We start from the raw sequence: 21,234 nt of genomic DNA, 5'->3' as shown, positions 1-21,234 counted from the left end.
CCTTTTTTGATCAGTTTGGTATTGGTATACAGGCCTATTGCCGGCAGTGGCCAGGCCAGGGGTTGGCCCAGAAGAACTTGGCAGTTCTCGGAGCAGCTGGGTTAAATATAGCCCAGTGAAACACGAATCCCATGACCTATGAGTGGAGGGCCAGGTGGAGGGAGTGAGGTAAAATGGGCCAGTGGGGTCGGGGGATGGTCGGGCAGCGAGTCAGGACATGGACTAAAACACGTTTTTTTTTGTTTTTTTATCAAAGTGGCAGCTTGGGTTGTTTATCCTGACTGATTTGGGGAGGAACCAGCTATGTGTCTAATTTATCACTGACGACTGCGCGAGCTGAAATATCGGCAACAGAGAGACAGGTGCACACAGGAGAGTAAAACCACGCCCAGCAGACGAAAGGTAGAAATGTTTACATTACTGACTGAACACGAGTGAATGGTAGGCAATATTATAGGCTAATTCAGACAGTTATTTACAAGCCTATTACACACACGGAAAAATAGTAATAGCTAGGCTTTACGAGGCGCTACACTGATAAGCATAAGGCAGCCTAAATGGAATGTTTAGGCTACGAAGCTGCTGGGAATTTACAGAGCAATTATTTGATAAACACTCTATTACACTAACCCTATCATACTATTGGAAAACACACATTACATATGAAACAGTTTCACCTACTGCTGTAGCCTTTACAGAGGGGAGATCTAGCCTACCTTTTCATAAGACCACGATCTGGTCCGTATTCAGACGCAACACAACACCTCGTTCGGATTATCACTATATCTGCATTCAAACCTGACATTTTCGCGGCACGATATCACCCTTCGCTCTTCCAATTGCCAACCCAGCGCAGCCAATGAGACTTCTCAATTGGGTATTGTGAAACCAATGAGGGCGCGGCTAACACGGTGAAGACCGTGAGGGTGTCGGGATAAAAAGTTTGCTGTGGCGGATCAACTACAGTTTGGAGAGAAGGAGGGAGGGGGACATAATTGTCAAAGAGTATCCGTGAGAGACTATGACCGACGCAGAAGCGCAGAGCGCCCCACCGTCGGCACCAGTGGAAGACCAACCACAGCCGGAGAGAAAAGTAATAGGTAGGGAAAGGAGAATGATCAGTGTTAGTAATTTTGACCGAAAAGGTGTCGGGAATCTGTAGTTAATTTAAATACTGAAATTATGAACTGCTGAGTCATGAGAATGCAGAGAAGCCAATGACAGCTTGTGACTCAAATAAAGCGACGTATTTCCATGTAGCCTACAAAGTTGTTTGTGTAATATTCGTTTTACCCCTTGTAAATGTGGCCGTATCGCTTATTCCTCAGGTGGTGTGCCAATTGTGTGATTCAAGAAGTGTGATTCTAAGCCCTTTTTCTTTCAAATATTGTTTAGTTTACAGAGTTCCACGTGCCTCACAATTTTACGCATGGACTGATTGAAGCCTATTTGTTTTATTTGATTTCATGAATTAAACTGAAATCTAGATTATCACGTAGGCTATAGTAGTTGTTGACTCGTGTCAACATGTCCCAAATATCCCCTTATCAATTGTCACGTGTTCAAAGACGAAGGTAGTTGGTTCACAGGTGTAGGTAATTTCTTGAATAGGCCAATAAATCGAATTTCATCATAACCTGACAAAACAAGCAGCAAGTCCGTGTCGGTTTCAGTAGATGTTTTCAATATGCGTGCGTGAATTTGAATGTTCAACCAAAATTGGCATGGTAGGCTTTTTCCAATTGCTGTTTGGTTGGTTTCTTTTCAAAATGTGAAAAACGTCAACACTTTGTCCCTAGGGCGCACAAGTTGTCCCTATTGACCTAGAGGGAAAAATGATTTCCAAGTGTGTAGTTAATGATTAACACACAGGCCCCGCATCGTGCAAATGGCTTGGGTTGGATCCGCTTTGGTTGATAAAAGTAGCCTATTTGAGATAAGAATGTTCAAATGGCGTAATCACGAGTTTCAGTGTCTAATGAATTGTAATTTTCTTTTCTTTTTTATTGTGAACCTAGAGAAACAGGCTTACAGTATTAATCTAACTGCTAATGTTGCAGCCACCTTGGTCCAGGGCACTGTGAAGTGGTTCAACGTGCGTAATGGATATGGCTTCATTAACAGGTACCTTGTGTGGAATCATGTTTCCTGTGTATTTCTGTTGTGTGTAACCATCGAAATGAAATTGTACTGTATAGTCAGTCTGTGCCCTGCAGTACATCTTGCCTCACTCATACACCTTTTATAAAGACATGGTTTGATGATCTTTAGTTAGTCACAACTGATGCTATTTTCGTTCCTTTCAGAAATGACACTCAAGAGGATGTTTTTGTCCATCAGGTAAGAGCAGTGACGTTTTCACACAGTTTCCAACTGTAGGCTACTGTATATCAGATCCAATCGCTCAATCTCTCTTTAGACTGCCATCAAGAAGAACAACCCCAGGAAATTCCTTCGTAGTGTCGGAGACGGGGAGGTTGTAGAGTTTGACGTAGTAGAGGCAGCCAAGGTAGGGATCACTGTCCACTCAGTATTACATTTAGATTTTTTTTTTTCTTCACATTTTGTTGTACTCAAGAGTTCTTCAGGTCCTACCACACCCCCCTCTCTCTCATCCAGGGCTCAGAAGCAGCCAATGTGACTGGTCCGGGTGGTGTTCCTGTCAAGGGCAGTCGCTATGCCCCTAACAAACGCCGCTTCCGCCGGCGCTTCTTACCCCGAAGCCCCCGGCCTGGCGACCAGGAGAAGTCTGGCAATGGTACCTCTGGCCCCACCTCTGAGGGGGAAGGGGAGAATGGTGGTCCACAGCCTGTACCACGACGACGTAGGCCCCGCAGGCCACGACAGGAAGGACAAGAGGTGAGGATGATGGTGGGCGGGGGATGAGGAAAATATGGATAGGAATAGGGTTGAGTGAATAAATGTTGTTGCTGACATTGACTACCTTCAGCCCAGGCACCTGCTTTCATTCAGTCAGTGGCTCACACTTACTGGCAAGTAGCAACTTCAGATGAGCATCTTTCTAAATGAGCATTTTCTTCAGAGGCAGGGGGAGCAGCAAGGGAATCTTGAGTTCACCCATTGTGGAGATGTTTCAGATTTATCAAAATGATTAGGAGGGACAATTCGACGGTTCCTTGACATTGATGGGGTGCGCCATTGGGGCACAAAATTCAAACTGAGGAGGCGTTTACATTTCCACCTGTTCATAAATTGTCAATCTTACGGTTTCTCTGTCTGCCCTCTCCCAGGGGGATGCAGGAGAACAAAAGGATGGAGTAGCGGAAGGTGACCAGCAGAGGCCGCCACCTCGCAGATTAAGGCCCCAGTACCGCAGGTGAGATTTAAGATATTATTGCTTATTTTGTCTATTTACATGACCATCAGCACTTTTGTTTAACATATTTGAAATGTAGATCAAATGATCCAATGTTTTGGTTGTCCGCAGTATAGTGTGAGCAAGGTTAGGGATTAGATGGGATGTTGAATTTCCTGTCAGAAATTGTATTCAAGCATGATTTACTGGGATAACCATTTTGGCAATACCCACCACTGTGAGCCTAAACATGGATTTTCATATGATGTCTTCAGGCCTTTCCGCCCTCGCCCACCCCCAGGGGAGCGTCCAGAGGGGCAGGAGGGTCCTGTTTCAGCAGAGGGCCAGACAGACATGAAGGAGACCCAGGATGGGCAGCAGACCAATGGGGAGCATGAAGAGGGCCAGGCCCAGAAACCCCGGCGACAGTTCAGCCGCCGCAGGCAGAGAAATTCAGAGTCCTCAGCCTCTAAAGTTAGTAGCACTCCATGGAACATGCTTGGCTGTCACTTATTCAATATAGTTCCTTATTGTAAAAAATATTATTGATGTATTTATCAGGATGGTACAGAGAAGCCTGCTACAGAGCCCAGCACCCCACCTCAGACCTCCAAGACAGCTGACCTCAAGTCCTCCCCAAAAGCCTCACCCAAGTTGTCCCCCAAACCCTCACCTAAATCACCTGAGGTAAGAGCTACCTACTGCCGTTATACCCTCCCTATGCTTTTATTATAATTGATATCACTGTGGGAATCTGAAGAAGTCAGATGTTGTATGGTATAATTATCACAACTAGTAGTTGACAAACAGTATTTCAGTAATTTGAGTTGTGCAAATTTATGCCAAATTGGGACTGAATTTTTGGTTGTGTGAATACTTGACAACCGCTTCCTCTGTTAGGCACCTGCCACGACAGTTTCTGCACCCTCAGAGTGACGTCTGAGTGGACAGTGTCACGCCAACCCTGGCAAGAGGTGGGACCCCCACACTAAACTGGTGCAACCTTTTGTGGGGTGGAGGAGGGTGTTGGTGTAGGGTTGTGCCTCCTGCACTACAACTGCAAAACAGCCATGTCAGCCATCGAGTAGCTGTAACAATCATGATGGTTAAGTTCATTTCCCCACTTGCAGGTTTTTAGTGGATATGCATCACTCCTGTGAAGGGATGGCAAGCTCCAGTCCCAAGGGAAACTTGGTCTTGGAATGCATTTTTTTACTTATAATTTTGGGACATAAAGACCATCTGTATATTTCAGGGGTAATTTGGTTGCCAATTGAAGGCTCAAATCGTGTGGGACCCTGCTTTTCGGACTGAAATTGCCCACTGCTTGTGTGGTCAGGTTGGACGCTTTTAAGTCTTAAGCATTATTTTTAAGTGTGGTCTAATGTCTGTTGTCTCTCCCCTTTGTCATTCTGTCCGTCTCCCCCTTTGTCCCTGCTGTCTTTCCCCCTCTCCCTCCCTGTTTCTCTATAGGTCCTAGGGAGGGTTAGCTGGGGGACCGGGCCTCTCACTACACACATTTACTGTGTGCACTACTCTCCCCTCCCCCTCCCGCAACACACCTCACCCCCCCCTGATTTGTCTAGACACTGTATTTGGGTCTGGGAAGGGGAGGAAGGGCTAGGGGGTTGTGTGTATATTTAGAAATTGATAGTACACCTATGAAAAAAACAGAATGAAACCTGCTTGGATGCCCAGTTACTCCATATACCCCCAGCTAGTTTTCTTTCAATGACTGAGGGGCCCAAGCAGTTGCGAGAGGAACCAGCCTCGATTTAAGTTTGTTGACAGGGGGAAAGCGAAGCAGGTGTGTGAGGGTAGAGGTGAATTATGGGAGTTGAGTTGAGATCCATACCACCCCTAGATTCAGAATCGTACTGCCTCCAATTTGATCAAGACCGGAGGCTGGTAAAAATTACTAATTTTTTCCTTTTATTCTTTTTTATTTTTGTATGCGCTTTTCTTTGGAGGGGATTATGTGCAATGTAAGTGATCAAAAATGTCAAATAAAATCATGTAAGCAAAAACCACTGCTGTCTTCTTTTCTGCTCTCAATGCATATGTTCTCACAAGTAATTAGAATGTGGCCACCTTGTGATAAAATCCTGGGTCTGAGTGGACCTACTTGCTGCACATGCCATTGGTAAAGTGAGATGACAATAAAATGTTGATGCCTCAATAGTTCTTTCGTCAAAGACTCTGCTTAGTCACACCACAGAACTCTGCATCAATAGTCACACTTTATGTAAATTACAGGTCCTTTTTGTACAATTTCTTAATACATATCTTTACAAGACAATCACACCAGTTCAGAATGGACAGCAAACGGCACACGTAGTAGTTTGGGGCAGATACAGTAGCAAGCAAACCAAGTACTGTGATCAATACTAATAGTGCTCACATTTGGGGCCTTGGCCCATATGGAAACCAAAGACACTTGTATATTGGAGTGGGTAAAGTTTGAGTATTTGTAGACCCTTGTACCATTTGTTTTAATCAAACCAGCACACTATATACATTAAGTACTAAATACATGATTTGCTCATCAAAGTAAAGTAACATTTCTGTAGGCTGTGCAATGAGCCTCATATTAAGCTGACCACCATTTCTTAAATCAATGGAAGTGGATTACTTTCAGTGGACTGGTTAGCCCACTATGAGACTCCAAAACCTATATTAACTTGATCAGATGTATCTTATACACACTGTTCTGTCAAGACTGTTCACTCAATGCCACACCTTTGCTCACTATAAGGTACATGGTTTGCTATGTGGCTGTTTTTCCTATAGTTACCAGCTTTTTCCTCAATCTCTGAAATCTCTGATGTCATTGTACTGTAGATAAAGTGCATTCAGCTTCATTTCCCTCCAACAAAAGCCTGATTCTAAACTGATCCCACGACCATTGACCCCACCCCTGCTCCATTTGGAACAACTCTAAATATAAGCAAAAGGCAAAGGAATTGGTTTGGATTGAGACCCAAAGTACACCCCCAGCTGTAACCAAATCCTATGTCTCTCCTCCCGAGCCTTCCCTCCCCTGGGCCTCTTCCCTCCCTCTTCCGTGGGCCTCAGTTGAGGCTGCCCTCCCCAAGATAGTCCAGCTCAGTGCTGGGCTTGCCCAGGTCCAGGTCCAAGTCCATGTCCATCATTGTGGGCGAGTGCTGTTGGAAGGTGGCAGAGATCTGGTCGAAGGTCTTGCCTCGCGTCTCCGGCACTCGGAAGAAGGTGAAGATGAGGAAGAAGAGAAGGAACACTGCGAAGATGAGGAAGACATAGGGGCCACAAAGTTCCTATGGAGAGGGGTGGTGGTGGGGGGGGGGGTTGGGTAGTTGGGGGTGGTAGGAGAAGGGAATAGTTTCACTGATGTATAATTTACAGGAAATTCACTCAAAAGTTCAGCTCAATCAAAGACCAATCTACCTGTCCAGAACCAGGCACCCTGTCCAGACAGCTATATTAGTTAAGACAGAGTATACAAAAAAACAAAAAAACAAAAAAAACAAATATGACTTACGGCAACATATTGGAAGCCCATGCCGATGATGAAGTTAGCTGTCCAGTTGGAGAACCCTGCCACAGCCATGGCAGCAGGCCTGGGTCCCTGAGAGAACAGCTCAGCCACAAAGAACCATGGGATAGGGCCAGGACCCACCTCAAAGAAGGCTACGAAGCCAAAGATGGCCAGCATACTGATGTAGCTCATCCAGGGGACACTGTCCTGCCGAAGGAAAGAGGAAAGGTTTCAGTACTCCACCTCAGTCGTACAAAGTCACTTAATTTCCATGTCAGCTTCCCTTCAATGGTACTGATCTAATGTGCACAGGTGAAAGCAAATACCATCGTCTTCTGCAATATTGCTTTCTTCTATATTGTCTTTACAGATCAGAGCAGAAGACTATTGAAATGCCATCCAGGACGTGGAATACAAAGAGAAATATGTATTCAACCAGATATGCATGATTACAGCCCATCAAGTTGCACTGTCAACAGGTCTCAATCCTTCATAATAACTGATATCTATCCAGAGCAAAGTGGGTAAAGTTGTGGGACATACCAATAGGGCGAGAGCAACTGTCATGATTATGGCACAGATGCACATCCCAGACAGCCCCAGCATGTGCAGTGTTCGACGACCCGTCCTCTCCACCAGGAACAACTGTTGTTTGGGCAAGAGCAGGATGAGGCAGGTCAGCAACAACAGTAGGCTCCAATAATGAGCAAACTATTTAAAACAGAGATGATGCTGTCTTAGCTCTCGTATGTCCTCTGTTTGAAGACTAATGCTCCTGTTTATGCCTAATGCATGACTCCAGGGGGATGAAGGCCTATCATTAAGTTGGATTACTAACTTAGACTAACTTTGATAAACATTCAGATACATAGCTTTATTTTCCAGTTCATAAAGGAAGATAAACTTTAATATGAGTTGTATTGAGTCGATTATACTTATCCAATTTTTAGTACACAATATATTTACATTTACATTTATGGCATTTAGCAGACGCCTTTATCCAATGCGAGTTACAACAAATACATTTGTTTAAGTAAGTGAATCATCTGTCCATCAGTCATCATAAGATAAAGTAATCAATGCTCAGACCAGGGGCCATAGGCAGTCACAATGAAACTTGTACAGGGGGGTAGTGGGGGTGAAGACGTCTTTATTGTTGTGTAAGGTACATGAATACCCCAGTCTGTTTTTTTATTGTATTGTAACTGGGTGATTTTTCTACAGGACAAAAACATGAAAGTAATACTGAAGGCCTAACTAGAGATGTCATATTTCTGAATCAAGGGACCCTCCACCCCTTCCAACACAACCATCAGGCACTGACATTAAAACATCTCTACTTGGCAAACAAAATCTGGCCTATTTGGATACAGTTCTATTTGAAGGGAGGTGGGGAAAGACTAGGATGGGCCAATTGACCACTTTATCTTGTTTGTACTCTACTGTGATAATTGTGTAAGAGTAATAGTAAGGGTGATGGTTTGTAATCTGGCCTACCGAGACCACAGTGAAGGCACAGTTGACGACTCCGGCTCCAATAGTGGCGTAGACCGGGCTCTGGACCCCCGCTTTCATGAAGATACTGGTGGAGTAGTAGAATATCTGGGAAGGAAATGGAAGATGATTAGTCAAGGACAGTGGCATAGTCACCCTACTGTTCTGAATTAAGCCAAACCGTCATTGTGTTGCCAAACCTGTTTGCTTGGTAACAGATACTTTATTTCAGTTTTATAAATACAAAGACACTCAGGTGCCAATGCTACAAGGGAAGTGGTTTAGTTACACATGTGATGCTGAGCTGTGACAGCTTGTTCCCTGTCTGGACTTGTCCTCTAGTCTAGTGACTACCCCCAGTACTCACAGCGTTGACACCAGACAGCTGCTGTGAGAGCTGGAGCATGATAGCAATGATGATGGGTTGCCGGTACAATGGGGAGCGGAACAGCTCTGCAATTGACACCTTCCTCTCCATGTCCATCCTCCTCTTTTCCTCCTTCATCTCCGCCAGCATATCCCCCACCTCATGTCTCCCTGTCAGCCTCCTCAAACCTGATGAAGAGGAGGTGGATAAAGAGGAGTATACATTGGTGTGTGTGTGTGTGTGTGTGTGTGTGTGTGGCCTTTAGAGAGTATTGGGACGTGGCCGTCTTCCTTACCACTCTTGGCGTGGTGTTCCTGGCAGCGGATGATATAAAGGAAGCGGGGGCTCTCTGGGCAGAAGGGCAGCAGCACCATCTGCAGGAAGGTGGGCAGAACAGTCACCCCCAGCAGCACTGGCCACAGCTCTTCACTACCCAGCAGAGACTCCAGACCCAGGATCTTTAGAGAAAGGAAAGGAGGGAGAAAGACAGAAAGTGGGGGGAACTTTTACAGGAACTTTTTCAGGAGGGTGTATAACAGAGGATTTAAAAATATACAGAAATATATCACACACTATGATATTGTCATACTTACACAAGTACAAACACAGAGAATCATACCTGTGCTATGAGTATCCCTGTGACAATAGCCAGCTGGTGCAGGGTGCCCAAAGCCCCTCGCAGACTGGTGGGTGCAATCTCACCCACGTACATAGGTGTCAACCCTGATGCTAACCCTGGAGTAGAGTCAGGAACAAATATACCAAGAGTCAGACATAAGAGGGAATGCCTAGAGAAAATAATTGCATAATACATGACTCCCATCTACTCTTTTTTTACTTGTTATTACCATGTCAATATTACACTCATAGAAAGGAATATAGTGATATACTCCACTGAAAGTATCATGCAAACAGAGTGCTTACCACAGTATGCACCAATTATGAATCGGCCCAGGATCATCATCTCAAATGAGCGGCTAATCTTTGCCATGGCCATCAAACCCCCACCGATGAACGCAAACAAGTTGTTTATGAGCATGGCTTTCCTCCTGGCAGGATACACAGAAATGCAAAATCATATTAGTAGTTGGTTTACACAGATAAAATACATTATAAGAATAAGACTTCATAAAGATCTAATCTAATAGCCTGTAGATGGCAGACATAAGGTTACTGACATGCAGGTTCTAAATGTCGTGAGGAAAATTTTAGTTGCACAATGGATCACTGTTTTTGAAGCTGACATAGAGTACAATCAAGAGGAATGAGGAATCTCAATAACTGGTAAAGCTTGCACAAACTGTAGTCCTGGCAGTGCATTGAAGAGCATCACTAATGTGCGGGCAATACTTATCACACCTACTGTACATCCTCTCCCTGCTTAGGATAAGTGTCAGTTCAATCTGCTACATGGGTTGTGTAAAAGGTGAGTATGTTATGTCACCTACGTCTAGTGGAGCACAAGGGACTAGGGGATCATCTGAAACGGTCTGAAACTCCTCAAGACCAGCACCCCCCCCCCCCCCCCCCCCTTACTGTGCTGCTGTGAAATCTGCCTTTGGAGGAACACCTTGGAACACCTTGTCCTAACTGTGGGGACCACACCTCCCCTCACCCCCCTTCCCATCCTGGCCAACTTCTATGGGATCCCCTTTCGATCATTGAGAACTCTGGGCCTGGGTCCAGTTTGTATGACTTGGATTACCGGGGGGAAACTGGGTCGAGTCGTAACACTAGTCTGAGTTGCTCTCACTGATTGACTGACACTACCCAAAAGGAACCATGTTAGATATAGGAGAGAGAAGGTACAATCTGATATGTAACTCTGAGGCTGGGGGTAAAGATAAATCATGCACTAATGATGTATGGTCCTAAAGCTTGTAATAGCATTTGAGATGAAAATACAACCTTCAGGGTTTTAATGTAATTTTTAATGAGGACAAAGGTGGCCTGTTTAATTCCTACAATAAGTTCGGTGTGCTCCCTTTTGTTGCGACTCCTCTACATCCCCTAGACGTAGACGAGTTTTGATCTAGAGTCGTAACACCACCCAGAATAGTATGCCTATTTCTCCTGATTAAAACTAACAGAGCAAGATACTCATTCATTCTTAAAGCAATTCACCATCTAAATAAAAACAGTTCTTCAGTAACATATACGGACTGTTTCAACACAATCATCTGAACCCCTGCACATACAGGAGCGCATGCGCACACATACACACATGCACTAGCACTTCAAATGAAATGGACTAACCATGGACAATGCATTAGTATTTTACAATGGAATTAACTGGACAATATTAACAAACAACACAGTTATGGACAATCATTTTACTATTTAGTGCACTAATGTTTTTTATATGTTTTTATTATTTTATTTATTTATTTTAGATGTTTTATGTACGTACATGTATATGTGTGTTGTGTTTGTTTGTAAGTGATGCTGCAAACTAATTTCCTCATGGAGGATAATAAAGTTATCTGCTCTACTTTACTCTGATTAAGTTATATTGTGATATCACTGACTGATATTGAACATGCATATGCATACTGTGTGTCTGTCTGCAAGTGAGTACACTTATATACGTGTGTGTATGTGAATGGATCTGTCTATGTACAGTATGTGTACATCAAAGTACATACATGCAGTGTGTGTGTGTGTGTGTGTGTGTGTGTGTGTGTGTGTGTGTGTGTGTGTGTGTGTGTGTGTGTGTGTGTGTAGGTCTGTGTGTTTAAATACCTGCCCAGCCACTCCGAGATGACGCCCACACAGAAGGAGGATAACATGCCCCCTACGGAGAAGATGGCCACTGAGAGGGACCAGAGAGAGGTGAGGGTCCCAGTAGGGATGGGCTCTCCATACCGGTGGACCCATGTGGCGTTATAGTCTTGCTCAATGATCTGAGAAAGAGAGATGAGATAAAGATGAGACATAGGCTAGAGAGAACAACTGGCAAAAGGAAAACCCTCTGAAACAGTGGTTACTACACGTTTTCAAATCCTCCTCTGGCTCACTAAAACAACAAAGGACAAAAACCCAGTGTTTAGCAACAACAAGCATGTATGATTTCAACGCACCATTTGGGAAACTATGCTGTCAAACTTTTTTTTATTTATTTAATTTGGTTATACGACGATGCAAAGCTTAAAATATGAATATGCCTTAGTAAAGGGTTCTAATTGACACTAACAAAGAAATTGTAATCTTATGATTAGTGCATGATTCTAGGGCAAACTGTTAATGCAAGCTAAGGCTAATCAGCTAATCAGCCTAAGGCTTTTGGATCGTTCAAAGATTTTGATTTTTTTTTTTGACAAGATGGCACAAAGGTCAAGGTTTTGGCACTGTGCGAAGTGAGGGTGAAGGTTTTGGCACTGTGCATAGTGAGACATGACCAGAGGTCGAATACCAGTGGAGGCACTGCGGTTGTGGCGTCTCGTGAAACAACTCACCTCACTGGCTCGAAGTCTATTTAACTGAATAACTCAGTTTCTATGTAATGAAACTATCAAATGCCGAAGAAGATATATACACTCACCGAGCACTTTATTACGAACACCATACTAATACTAGGTAGGGCCTCCCTTTGCTCTCAAAACAGCCTCAATTCTTTGTGGCATTGATTCCACAAGATGTTGGAAACATTCCTTTGAGATTCTGGTCCATGATGACAAGATTGCATCACACAATTCCTGCAGATTTGTCAGGTACACTTTCAAGCTGTGAATCTCCTGTCCCAAAGGTGTTCTATTGGATTCAGATCCGGTGACTGGGAAGGCCACTGAAGAACACTGAACTCATTGTCATGTTCATGAAACCAGTTTGAGACGACTTTTGATTTGTGACATGATGCATTATCATACTGGAAGTAGCCATTAGAAGATGGGTAAATTGTGGCCATGAAGGGATGCACATGGTCAGAAACAATACTCAAATAGGCTGTGGCATTCAAGCGATGATTGATTGGTATTGGTATGTGCCAAGAAAACATTCCCCACACTATTACATCACCTCCACCATGAGAAGGTGTACAGGTGTTCCTAATAAAGTGTTGGGTGAGTGAGTATATCTTCATATATATATGCCTGAATATAGATGTTTTTTTTTCTGATAAAAATATACATTGTACTGCTACCTGTACACAATATAATGTGCTCTGGGTGCAACTGATTCTATTGTTTGTTTGATATATGCAATCTACAAGGTTGCAACAGCATATGAGCATTTGATTTACGTATACTTTATGTTAATATATGTTATGATATGTTTTATGTATGTATGCTAGCTCATACTGCCATATAAGAACAGCAAGACTTGACATGACAAACAAAATTATACAAAATTATGAGTTGCGATGAAGAATCAGAAAATATAATACGCAAGCATCTATCTATCTATCTACAGTATATGATTCAGACAGCATGTACGTGCACCATGGTGTGTCCCTCTCCAAATGAGACACCATACACCCCTTGTCTGTGTCACAAAGTGAACCCTCAGCGAACCGTACGAGTGTCACCCCTCTGGAACAGACTAAAATAGCCCCTCTTTCTCATGACACCAGAATGGCTGCCTAAACCTCTGCCTCCGATTGCATCCCTCAGCTGTGGTGGATACCTGAGATGTGGGGGTGGGGTGGGGGATGTAAGGACGGAGAAGGTAGATAGATGTTTGAGGGCTTGTGGGGGGTGAGGGTGGGGGTTATTTTTGGCGACGCTCTGTTTCCGCATGTGGCATGTTATGCACACACCCCCTCGTGTTGACATTACTCAGATGATCCGGTAGCCCTACTCTCTCTTCTACCTCTCTCTCTCTCCTTCTCTCTTGCTCTGTCTCTTTCTCTCCTTCTCTCTCTCTTGTCTCCCTTTCTCTGTACTCTATATTTTAACTGCTCTCTTTCTATTTTCTATCTACTTTTCTATTTTCTATTTACTTATTGTTCTCTCTCTCTTTCTATCTCCCTCATTCTCATATTTCAATATTAGAAACTGTGGAGACTAACTAAACACACAATAACAATGACGGCTCCTCAGAGCAGGCTATATAAATAATAATTAAATCTGTTTTAGAAAAGATCCATCTTAATCGATTGATTCCCAAATCTCAGATCATCTTTTAAATTATATCTGACAGTGATGACTGACTCAGGGTGTACATAAAGCTGTTCTCAGTTCTCATACACTTTCACAGATGAAATAATGAGACCAGGATCACCTCACGTGGCCCTCACTCAAATCCTGTACTGTATTCTGTATTCTTAGACAATCACTGCCATCAGTTTGTGAACTTAGATTCAATGTAATACATCGTTTTTGAGAGGCTTTATCATTGCCTGGTTCAGAAGTGGCGTTACAATTAAAGGGATGGTTCAAATAAAACAAATCTGTCTTTCTTTCTCATTCATTTGCGAAATGGGTACCTGCACATTTTGCCTTATTCATGTTGTGATCTACACAACAGAGTGTAGATTAGCCTCCCTTTTAGTTTTAAAACATTAGACAAACTTTGATATTAGGTGAACTATCGCTTTAATTCAGCTACTGAGTGCCATTTTCCATTTTGGATTTGACACAAAGGACCCAAATATGAGGTGACAGTATTTCATGCCAGAGCCATGGATATGGAGCCATGGAGTTCTGCAAACTATCTTCCATGTTGGCGCCAATGGAAATGTTCCATGACAAAAAAATACCCTTAGTTATCCTCATCCACAGTCTTTGGACTTTTGATGCCAAAATGTTTCGAATTGAAATTCTAAAAAGTAGGCTTGGGCCGGTTTTAGAAATCTCAATACAGTATACGGTTATACCTTTTAGCGGACTTTCAACATGACTCAATTGTAGCAAATCTACAGCAAGTAGTTTCTCTCTCTCTGGCCATCGTTACCTGCCCAAAAGTCAGATTTATGACCTCTTCCTCCCCTTGCCCTCAAACAAGAGTTATTGATCATGCGTTGTGATGCTTGTGATGCTTGTGTGCAAGTTTAATTTGGACAATGTTTATTAAACAAACGTTGGTGGGTATAATAATGGCAAACTGCAGGTGGAGACAGTATGGACGGTATTGACATAAATAAACCGGTATAAGCTTAAATACTTTATTCACCCTGTAATACCTTATACCTGCCCAACCATACTAAAAAGCCTTTGTAAATGCTACATAGACGCATCACAAATGATTTCTAAGCAAATTGCATGCTATATAAAAGTTCTCAAAAGGGTTATGTAAGGACCTGTTATAACACTCTTTATATAGAATGAATTTGCTCATACATAATGCAGCATCTGTGTAGTAGGCCTTACAGAGGGTTTATGAAGGCATCATTGAGCCATTACAAGTTCCTATTTGTTGGACCAAAATTCCAAATTTAAAACTGAGTTTGGCAAATTCTGTATTTCTGTAGCTCCAGATATTACAAGCTGATCTTACCTTCTGAGGAGCATTGATGACACCGATGTTGTATCCAAACTGAAGAGATCCCAACACAGCAGTAAACACTGAGAGAGCAAGGGTTCCAGTCACTGTCTGTGGGGGACAACAGACACACACTTTAACGTTACCATAGTGAGAATACATGATTGTTATCTTGTTGACATTAGTCTGGTAGGTCTATGCAGGATTGTGTCTGATAAGGGAAGGGTACAAATATGACAGGCTATAAAAAAGAAATATTAAATAATTAATTTCAGATATGTTTTGTTTGTCTTTTTGGGGCTTTTGAATGACATGAGGATAAACAACAAGGACCACACAGACAATGTCCAAAATGCCTCTTTTAACCAGCCTTTTTATATCTGAACTCTCTTCTGTTAGTTAAAGGCCATGACTAATGGTCATGTGTTCTGTCCTTTGATTTTCTAACAAACTAATGTGCACACACACACATGGGGACACCGCAACCTCTCGAATACCCACTAAATATAACTGTGATACTAATGAGAAAGAATCTATATAGTGGCATCCAGGACTTTACTGTGTATCATGTGATTGGGGCCTGAACTCTGAGTTCCCTTCCCGTTCCCATCAGTCTACACACACCTGTCTCTACGGTGACTGACAGGGGCTCTGGAGAGACCAGGGTTTCCTACTGTTTACATCTGTTTACCTTCAACAGAAGGTCAACTCTATGTAGGCTCCAGTAGCCTTCACAAAATACCAGTCTGAATTCACAATATTTCATAGTAAATTAGTCAATTCATTCATTTTCATTTCTGCTCTAACCACACAGATAATTTACAGATGTATTATTTCTAAAGTAAAGGCCTATCAATGGAGTGAGCATGTCTTCACTATGGCTTGTTTCTGTAAACTGTAGGATACTGCACAAAAACTTCTCTACAGAGGAAGGAACTAATTATCATTTATTCTAATCTTTTCAAATGAATGGTTCACTTATAAATGTTCCTATTGTGTAAATGCATAAGTGCAGTATCGATCACCTGGTTATGTCTGTGTCTGGGGTGTGTCTGTGTCAGTGACTTGACCTTGCTGTTGAGTCTCCAGATAAATGGTGTTTTGTAATCATAAAGCAAAACAAACAGAAAGTGTGTTTGCCATGTGTGTGAGAGAGTCCCACATAGTACAAGAAAAAGTAGTGTACTAAAAGGCAACAGTCACTCTCTATTTCACTCCACAGATTAAGGGTTTCACAACATTTCAACAGTCAATCTGTAGAACAGCGAAGATAATAAAGATACAGAAAAGGATGGTTTGTTTAAGCCCAAAATTGATGACGAGGCAATGTTGTTTCTGATTGTCTCACTCTGTCATCAGCAAGAAATTGAAACCATTTTGTTAGAACAATGTGTTGCTGTACACATCTTTCAATGATGCTATTTTGCCACTGACAATAAAGAAGATTATTCCTCAAGGATGCGAAAATCATTTGGGGAGTAAATTTAGGAATTAAAGAGGCTGTAATGTTGATGTTAGCTGTGAAATGAAACCAGCTGAACTGGGTGATCCACCAACCCATACAACTCTGCCCTGACCTGTAAGCACGCAGGTGTCGCTGGTCAAGGTCAACTCCCATGACAAATAAGGGTACACATTTCTTAAATATGGGTTGACGTTATTTTCTCAAGTGGGAATATTGAAAAAGTATTATTCATTGGTGGGGTCAACTTTTAACCGCAGTTATCATCAGTATCATGTCATGTTTTGATAAAGAATGGTCACTACCATCTCCATATGCAAATATTCGGAACTGTGACATTATCTGAAGCATATAAGCACCAAAAATAAGCAAATGTTTAAGTAAATGTGTATTTGTGTATTTATGTGAGGAAGAGAGACGACACTTGAGATATTACGCGTGAAAGGAGGATGAGAATAAACAGATAAAGAGAGACAGAAAAATATAGATTCCCTCTTTAGAAAATCAATTATTATATGAGTTCATTATATTTTATTTTAACATAAACATTGCAAATTGCATTGCATACCACGTATTGCTATTGAGTTGTTTTTAGAGATTTAAGAAAGAAACACAAATATTGCTATTGCTATTACCTCCCCACCGAGTTGCTGAAACCCAGATGGCATGGCTTTGACAGTGCCAGACACCGATTGCAGCCGTGACAGTTGTCTCACTCCCCTGCGCGCAGTACCAACTGGAGACCACGTGAAGATCCCCCAAAAGGAATACTGAATGGACAAAACCTCGTGGCACCTCACAAAAAGCGATCGGAAAAGTGCTCCACTTACAGAGGGACGAGGTTGCGACAATTCTTAAGTTCGAGCGTCTTCTACTGCTTGTCCTTTCTTCCTTTGAAGTATACAGAGCGTCCGTTCAGCATGGATAGAATGACATCGGCACACACTTTCGCACACCTCTCTTGGTATTTTCAGAACGAGGTGAGGGAGACAAGGGAGCGGTGGGGGGGCTATGGGAGGGCTTCAGCCGTCCCGTACTCTTGAAGGCCTGTGACAGAGGTCGTCTTTTGGGGCGAGACGAAAGCAGAAAGCTGTCTTGACCTTATCCACCATTGGCTGAAGTCAAGAGGAGTGTGTTATCTGTACAGAATTACCAAGTCACCATGCAAATGTGACCAATAGGTTTTTATTTTGTGAAGGATTACCCATATGGCCTTTTTCCCCCAAAATGTGGGAATCATTATTCGAATCAATAAATGTATGTGCAAAAGTGGCTTAGGAGGCATGCAATTACAATTTGAGTGCAAGTCAGTACATAGTGTTTATCAAGCAAATATGAAACATTTCAATAAGTGTATTTTATGCAAAATCTATTGCCACATCCAGTATAGTTGCAATTGGGTGACATGCAACTGGATAGGAGATTGGATTTTCTTCATTCAATTAGGACTTGTACTGGTTTAAAGGCCAATTTCTGGAGGCTGACCACTGTTGTGGGCCATTGCTTTGCAGGCAACGCTGTGTAAATGCTGTACCTTGGGAGAACTCAAGCCAGTGTCCACCACTACCAATCTGAGGCTATGACTCAACGCTTCTTCTAGACAGCCGAATTGGCTTGTTTGTGCTGCCCTGACTGCTATTGTCTGTCTTTTCAGCGGTCATAAATCCCTCTGCTATTTTAAAACACATGCCAAAGGGGTCACACACTCCACCAGTATACCACAAGCTAACCCCCTTCCACAAACCCTCCCCTATTCCACACAAAAAGATTAATCCTCCCCAAGTCAACAGGTGGGCCCTAAATATGGGATATACCACTTATGTCGGCTGTGTAGGGATGGCCGGGGAAATTAGGGACAGCTAGCAGGTGTGTCCAAGGCGGGGATTATAGGAGGCGGGGTGTGAGAGGGTGGTGAGGGCAAGGTGGGACCTGCCAAAAACACAATGGAAATATGTCTGCTCTATATATCTCAATTCAAATCCCACATAGCCCCACCCCATGCGAACACACCCCCATCTCACGCCACTCCTCCTCCCTCTCTCTCACTCTGGAGTCCCCCCCCCTCCCTCTCTCCATCATACTCTGATCTTAGGCATGGATTGAGAAAGAGAGGCAGAACCTGACACCCTCTTTCAAAGCCAGGGCCCCAGTCCGTGTCATGCGTATGGCCCACACTAAATGGAGAGAAAGAAACTCTATACCAGGAGAACAGTGGTGTGTACGGCCTCCAGGCCAGCACAGCTTGCAATGGGGGTCTGCAGACGGCACCCAGGAACAGGCTGATAATAAAGAATAAGTGGTGCCCTAAGAATCAACAGAGCTATCATAAATATACATAGAAAAACAGTGGACACTAATGCACAGTTGTGAAAGATGGTCAAATGTATTATCTGAATTGTCTGTGCACACATACACACACACACACGCACACACACACACACACACACACACACACACACACACACACACATACACAGTGCAAATGTCATTCATGTTGTCACAAAATGGAAAATGCTAATCAGAGTGTTATCTGAAACAAGACGAATGTTGGCCATGTGACTGCCCTCTGCCAGTCACCTGGTGAGTCAGGCGATGTAAATACCGTTCCTCAGTAATGACTCTCTCCTGCTGATCACGTTAGCATGGCGGCAAGTAGTGACAGAAAACAGGTGTTACATTGCAATACCTTACATTTCTGTGTTGCCTTCTTGGCCAGGTCTCCTTTGTTAAAGAGGTCTTTTGACTTCAATGGGACTTATGGGATAACATATTTGTTTTTAATTTCTGTGACTCTCAAGTGATCATTTTTATCTGTTGAAAATGTATTCAAGAGTCAACAGTCCAGAGTAGTGATTGAGGGGGCATAGTGTGGTTGGTCCAGTAACCCTAGATTAGAGCAAATTAAAAAATATTTCACAAAGGTCTGGACCTCTTGGAAGAGGAAAGTGGTGAAAATGTAGCACTCTAGTCTGAAACCACTGGTATAAATTGTCCAGTTGAGAAAAAAAGTGCACACAAGCATCAGTCTCTAATAATGGAATAATTTCCATAATATGTGCGGCTGGTCTGTAATCAAAAAAGAATGTTCAAGATTTCTTTCAGTTACTTGTTTCAGGTGACACTGATGGCTAAAAGCCTTAATATACTAGTTGTAGTATATTAAGACCTCTGTTAGCAGTGCCTCCTTGTCGAGTAATGAACGTTCATGCCTAGGACTGTTTTGCTGCCTATTGTAAAGATCCCTAAGTTTTCGAGTAAAAGCCTTGGACCTCCCTACTGCCTCTGACTCTGCATTTTTGGGGTTTTGCCTGGTTACCATCAGCCTTGGCTAAAGGTGTATAGAGCCACTGGTGGTCAACTCTCAATCCACCGTGACAGCCTGAAGGCCAAAATGTTTGGCCAAATTCTCTTCCTGAATAAATAAGTAACTAAAAAGAAATCTTTTGGGATGTTATCCTTCTTTAAAAATGTGTCCTGATTTGGCTCTGACCTTGGGTGTAGTAGTAGCAGATTAGCTCAAGCAGTGTTTAGTTACATACACTCATTGAACACTTTATTAGGAACACTATACTAATACTGGGTAGGGCCTCCCTTTGCTCTCAAAACAGCCTCAATTCTTAGTGGCATTGATTCCACAAGATGTTGGAAACATTCCTTTGAGATTCTGGTCCATGATGACATGATTGCATCACGCAATTCCTGCAAATTTGTCAGGTGCACTTTCAAGCTGTGAATCTCCCGTTCTACCACATCCCAAAGGTGTTCTATTAGATTCAGATCCGGTGACTGGGAAGGCCACTGAAGAACACTGAACTCATTGTCATGTTCATGAAACCAGTTTGAGATTACTTTTGCTTTGTGACATGGTGCATTATCATGCTGGAAGTAGCCATTAGAAGATGGGTAAATTGTGGCCATGAAGGAATGCACATGGTCAGCAACAATACTCAAATGTGTGGCATTCAAACGATGATTGATTGGTATTAACGGGCCAAAAGTGTGCCAAGAAAACATTCCCCACACCATTACGCCACCTCTTGAATGAGAAGGTGTACAGATGTTCCTAATAAAGTGTTTGGTGAGTGTATGTTGCTTCCTTAGATACTGAGTAGTCATATTTTGGGCCCCATAGGGCCGCATTCATTCTGGAAATATGTCTGAAATACCTTGCAAACACTTCAATCCAACTAATATTATGGCAAACTCCCTCTCTGAGTTACAGTGGCTTTGGAAAGTATTTGGACCCCTTCACTTTTTCAAAATCCATAATTGTGTTTGCAACAACGAATTCAAGTGATACAGCAAAGAAAGTGGCTGGAAATGTGTTTATTTGGTTTTACTACAAAGCATTCAGTTTAGTGCAAATCCAGCACATGCAATGCAGTTTCCGCACCATCCCTCGTGTGAAGAATAGTGGTAGCTGCATCATGTTATGGATATGTTTGTCACCGGCAGGGACCGGTGAGTTTATGGGGGAATTTGTTTTGAGAGTTGGTAGTGACAGCCTAATCCACCCAGTGTGTAATTGATTCCTATACAAACCAGACATGCTATCAAAACAAAAGATATTCATTCCGAAATCACATTACACATCACAACTATTATCCTTGCACTCAGATGGACTCAGGTATTTCTGTATTTCAATTTTAATACATTTGCAAAAA

At 42.7% G+C, this 21,234-nt stretch overlaps 2 protein-coding genes across 5 annotated transcripts; one reads left to right on the top strand and one right to left on the bottom strand.

Moving 5' to 3' along the window:
- The first annotated feature begins 773 nt into the window (after positions 1–773).
- On the top strand, positions 774–5,401 carry LOC310805194 (Y-box-binding protein 2-A-like). 3 transcript variants are annotated; one of them, XM_083670775.1, is made up of 10 exons: positions 774–1,100; positions 2,019–2,124; positions 2,307–2,340; positions 2,420–2,509; positions 2,620–2,859; positions 3,252–3,337; positions 3,592–3,790; positions 3,878–4,003; positions 4,217–4,290; positions 4,790–5,401. In XM_083670775.1, exons 1-9 carry the CDS (start codon positions 1,022–1,024, stop codon positions 4,250–4,252), a joined length of 996 nt encoding a protein of 331 aa, XP_083526901.1. In that variant the 5' UTR covers positions 774–1,021; the 3' UTR covers positions 4,253–4,290; positions 4,790–5,401. The 3 variants fall into 3 exon arrangements, with proteins under 3 accessions (XP_083526901.1, XP_083526900.1, XP_083526902.1); XM_083670774.1 differs by having other exon boundaries at positions 775–1,100; positions 4,217–5,401; XM_083670776.1 differs by having other exon boundaries at positions 776–1,100; positions 2,061–2,124; positions 4,217–5,401.
- Positions 5,402–5,543: 142 nt separating this feature from the next.
- LOC310805176 (solute carrier family 2, facilitated glucose transporter member 4-like) lies at positions 5,544–17,592 on the bottom strand. 2 transcript variants are annotated; one of them, XM_083670755.1, is made up of 11 exons: positions 17,206–17,592; positions 15,124–15,219; positions 11,434–11,594; positions 9,616–9,740; positions 9,311–9,426; positions 8,987–9,149; positions 8,692–8,879; positions 8,328–8,432; positions 7,374–7,475; positions 6,834–7,037; positions 5,544–6,609 (listed from the first exon to the last, which is right to left on the bottom strand). In XM_083670755.1, the coding sequence occupies exons 1-11, from the start codon at positions 17,236–17,238 to the stop codon at positions 6,388–6,390; spliced, it is 1,515 nt and encodes a 504-aa protein (XP_083526881.1). In that variant the 5' UTR covers positions 17,239–17,592; the 3' UTR covers positions 5,544–6,387. The 2 variants fall into 2 exon arrangements, with proteins under 2 accessions (XP_083526881.1, XP_083526882.1); XM_083670756.1 differs by having other exon boundaries at positions 17,401–17,587.
- Positions 17,593–21,234: the final 3,642 nt, after the last annotated feature.

The sequence above is a fragment of the Argentina silus genome (assembly GCF_951799395.1).
Source record: "Argentina silus genome assembly, chromosome: 1".
NCBI classification, from domain to species: Eukaryota; Metazoa; Chordata; class Actinopteri; order Argentiniformes; family Argentinidae; genus Argentina; species Argentina silus.
The sequence above is the reverse complement of the archived record's forward strand: the minus strand, read 5'-3'. Positions and strand labels throughout refer to the sequence as shown.

Coding starts and splice junctions, on each gene's coding strand:
- LOC310805194 (XM_083670775.1), top strand. CDS start 1,022: ATGACCGACGCAGAAGCGCAGAGCGCCCCACCGTCGGCACCAGTGGAA. Junction 2,510..2,619: donor ACGTAGTAGAGGCAGCCAAG/GTAGGGATCACT, acceptor TCTCTCATCCAG/GGCTCAGAAGCAGCCAATGT. Junction 4,004..4,216: donor CCTCACCTAAATCACCTGAG/GTAAGAGCTACC, acceptor TTCCTCTGTTAG/GCACCTGCCACGACAGTTTC.
- LOC310805176 (XM_083670755.1), bottom strand. CDS start 17,238: ATGCCATCTGGGTTTCAGCAACTCGGTGGGGAG. Junction 8,880..8,986: donor GGAACACCACGCCAAGAGTG/GTAAGGAAGACG, acceptor CCTCTTCATCAG/GTTTGAGGAGGCTGACAGGG. Junction 7,038..7,373: donor CAGTTGCTCTCGCCCTATTG/GTATGTCCCACA, acceptor TTCCTTCGGCAG/GACAGTGTCCCCTGGATGAG.